Source organism: Chaetura pelagica, unplaced genomic scaffold (genome assembly GCF_000747805.2).
Source record: "Chaetura pelagica isolate M959 unplaced genomic scaffold, ChaPel_1.0 scaffold356, whole genome shotgun sequence".
In the NCBI taxonomy this organism is placed as follows: domain Eukaryota; kingdom Metazoa; phylum Chordata; class Aves; order Apodiformes; family Apodidae; genus Chaetura; species Chaetura pelagica.
This window is the reverse complement of record NW_009953964.1, coordinates 6,722,357-6,723,748: the sequence shown is the minus strand read 5'-3', so window position 1 is coordinate 6,723,748 and position 1,392 is coordinate 6,722,357. Positions and strand designations below refer to the sequence as shown.

At 61.4% G+C, this 1,392-nt stretch overlaps 1 protein-coding gene across 1 annotated transcript in view; it reads left to right on the top strand.

Moving 5' to 3' along the window:
* Positions 1-1,220: 1,220 nt before the first annotated feature.
* FAM193B (family with sequence similarity 193, member B) overlaps positions 1,221-1,392 on the top strand; it is a gene marked incomplete at its 3' end in the record, with an annotated part of 8,445 nt that continues 8,273 nt past the window's right edge. Inside the window, 1 exon segment of the mRNA XM_010002094.1 lies at positions 1,221-1,262. Within this exon segment, the coding sequence (XP_010000396.1) occupies positions 1,221-1,262 (42 nt within the window).

The window sequence follows — 1,392 nt, the reverse complement described above, 5'->3', positions numbered from 1 at the left end:
CCCGAGGGGCGGGCAGGGTTCCCCTCCGGCTGCCCCCGCTTCCCCGCCCCGGTGCCGCGCCCCGTTCTTGGTTCCTTGCTCCTATTCCCGACTGCCCCCCCTCGAGTCCAGGTTCTCCCCTCGCGGTGCCCGAAGTTCCCCGCCTCTGAGTTCCCTGTCTCTTCCCTCCCAGTTCCCCTTTCCCTGCAGCTCCCCGAGGCCCAGATAATGCCTTCTGGTGACAGGGAATACCCCAGACATGCTGCCCTGCAGCCCTCCTGGCCACGAGCATCCCCACTTGGTGGGCTCCTGCAGGCACCGCTGTCTGCCGCATGGGCTGTGCACGCGTGGTGCTGCTCTGGGACGGGGAAAAGCAGCCCCTCGACAGCAGTAGAAGGGGCTGAGAGCCTGAGGAGTCCCGGGGGCTGCTTGGGGTGGTGAGTACAGTAAACTGCTCCAGCAGTGCCCGAGGAATTGTCTTGTTTCTGCACCACGTCAGGAGTGGCACTTCTGGCCACAGGATGTGGGTGAAGATAATTTGGGTGGCTGAAAGCCTAATGGGGTGGATTCACAGGTAAAAAATCTGGGGACAATTAAACAAACACGGCAGCAGCACATCGGGTTGAGGAAGTCTCTGAGTCATGGTGGCCCCACAACAAGGAGGCTGAGCTGGCCAGGTGTGGTGTGGGACCAGCTTCTGTCCCCATGTCCCTGCAGGCTCTGGCTCTGGCTGGAGGGCCCTGTGCACACAGTGACTCTGGAGCCCCACATGTCCCACAGCTGCCAGCAGTGCTGCCCACACATTTTGGGTGTCACAGAGGGCTTTTCTTGGTGACCAAGAACAGGGGGCTCCACTTGTCCCTGTGCCACCAGCACAATCCTCTGCCCCACTGCAGGAGAGTGGCTCTGGGGAGACAAGACTTGGTACAGAGTGAGGCCTTGCCTCACCTAGACCAGCACCACCATGGGGGGTTTTGGGGTGACACATGGCACTGAGATGCACTGCAGGGTGGCACCCAGGCCGGCAGGGAGGTGAGGCCTGAGCTGGCCCCCAGGTCTCCTGCAGGGGCACCCCGGGGTGCTGTGGGACCAGGTGCCCTGGGACTGCACAGAGACAGTAGATCCTCATGGACAGCTTTGGGATCAGGCAGCAGCAGGGATGCTGGGGCCATGAGGGCACTGCACCGGGGGAGTGGGAGAGCCCCTCACCGCATCCAAGGTGTGGGGTGCAGTGTTCAGGAATGGGGTCAAGCAGCTTCGAGGATGCCGTGGTGCTGAGCAAGGTACCAGGAGATCACAGAATGATACAGAATGATTTGAGTTGGAAGGGACCTTAAAGATCATCTAATTCCATGGGCAAGGACACCTCCCACCAGACCAGGTTGCTCCAAGCCCCATCCAACCCGCCCCTGA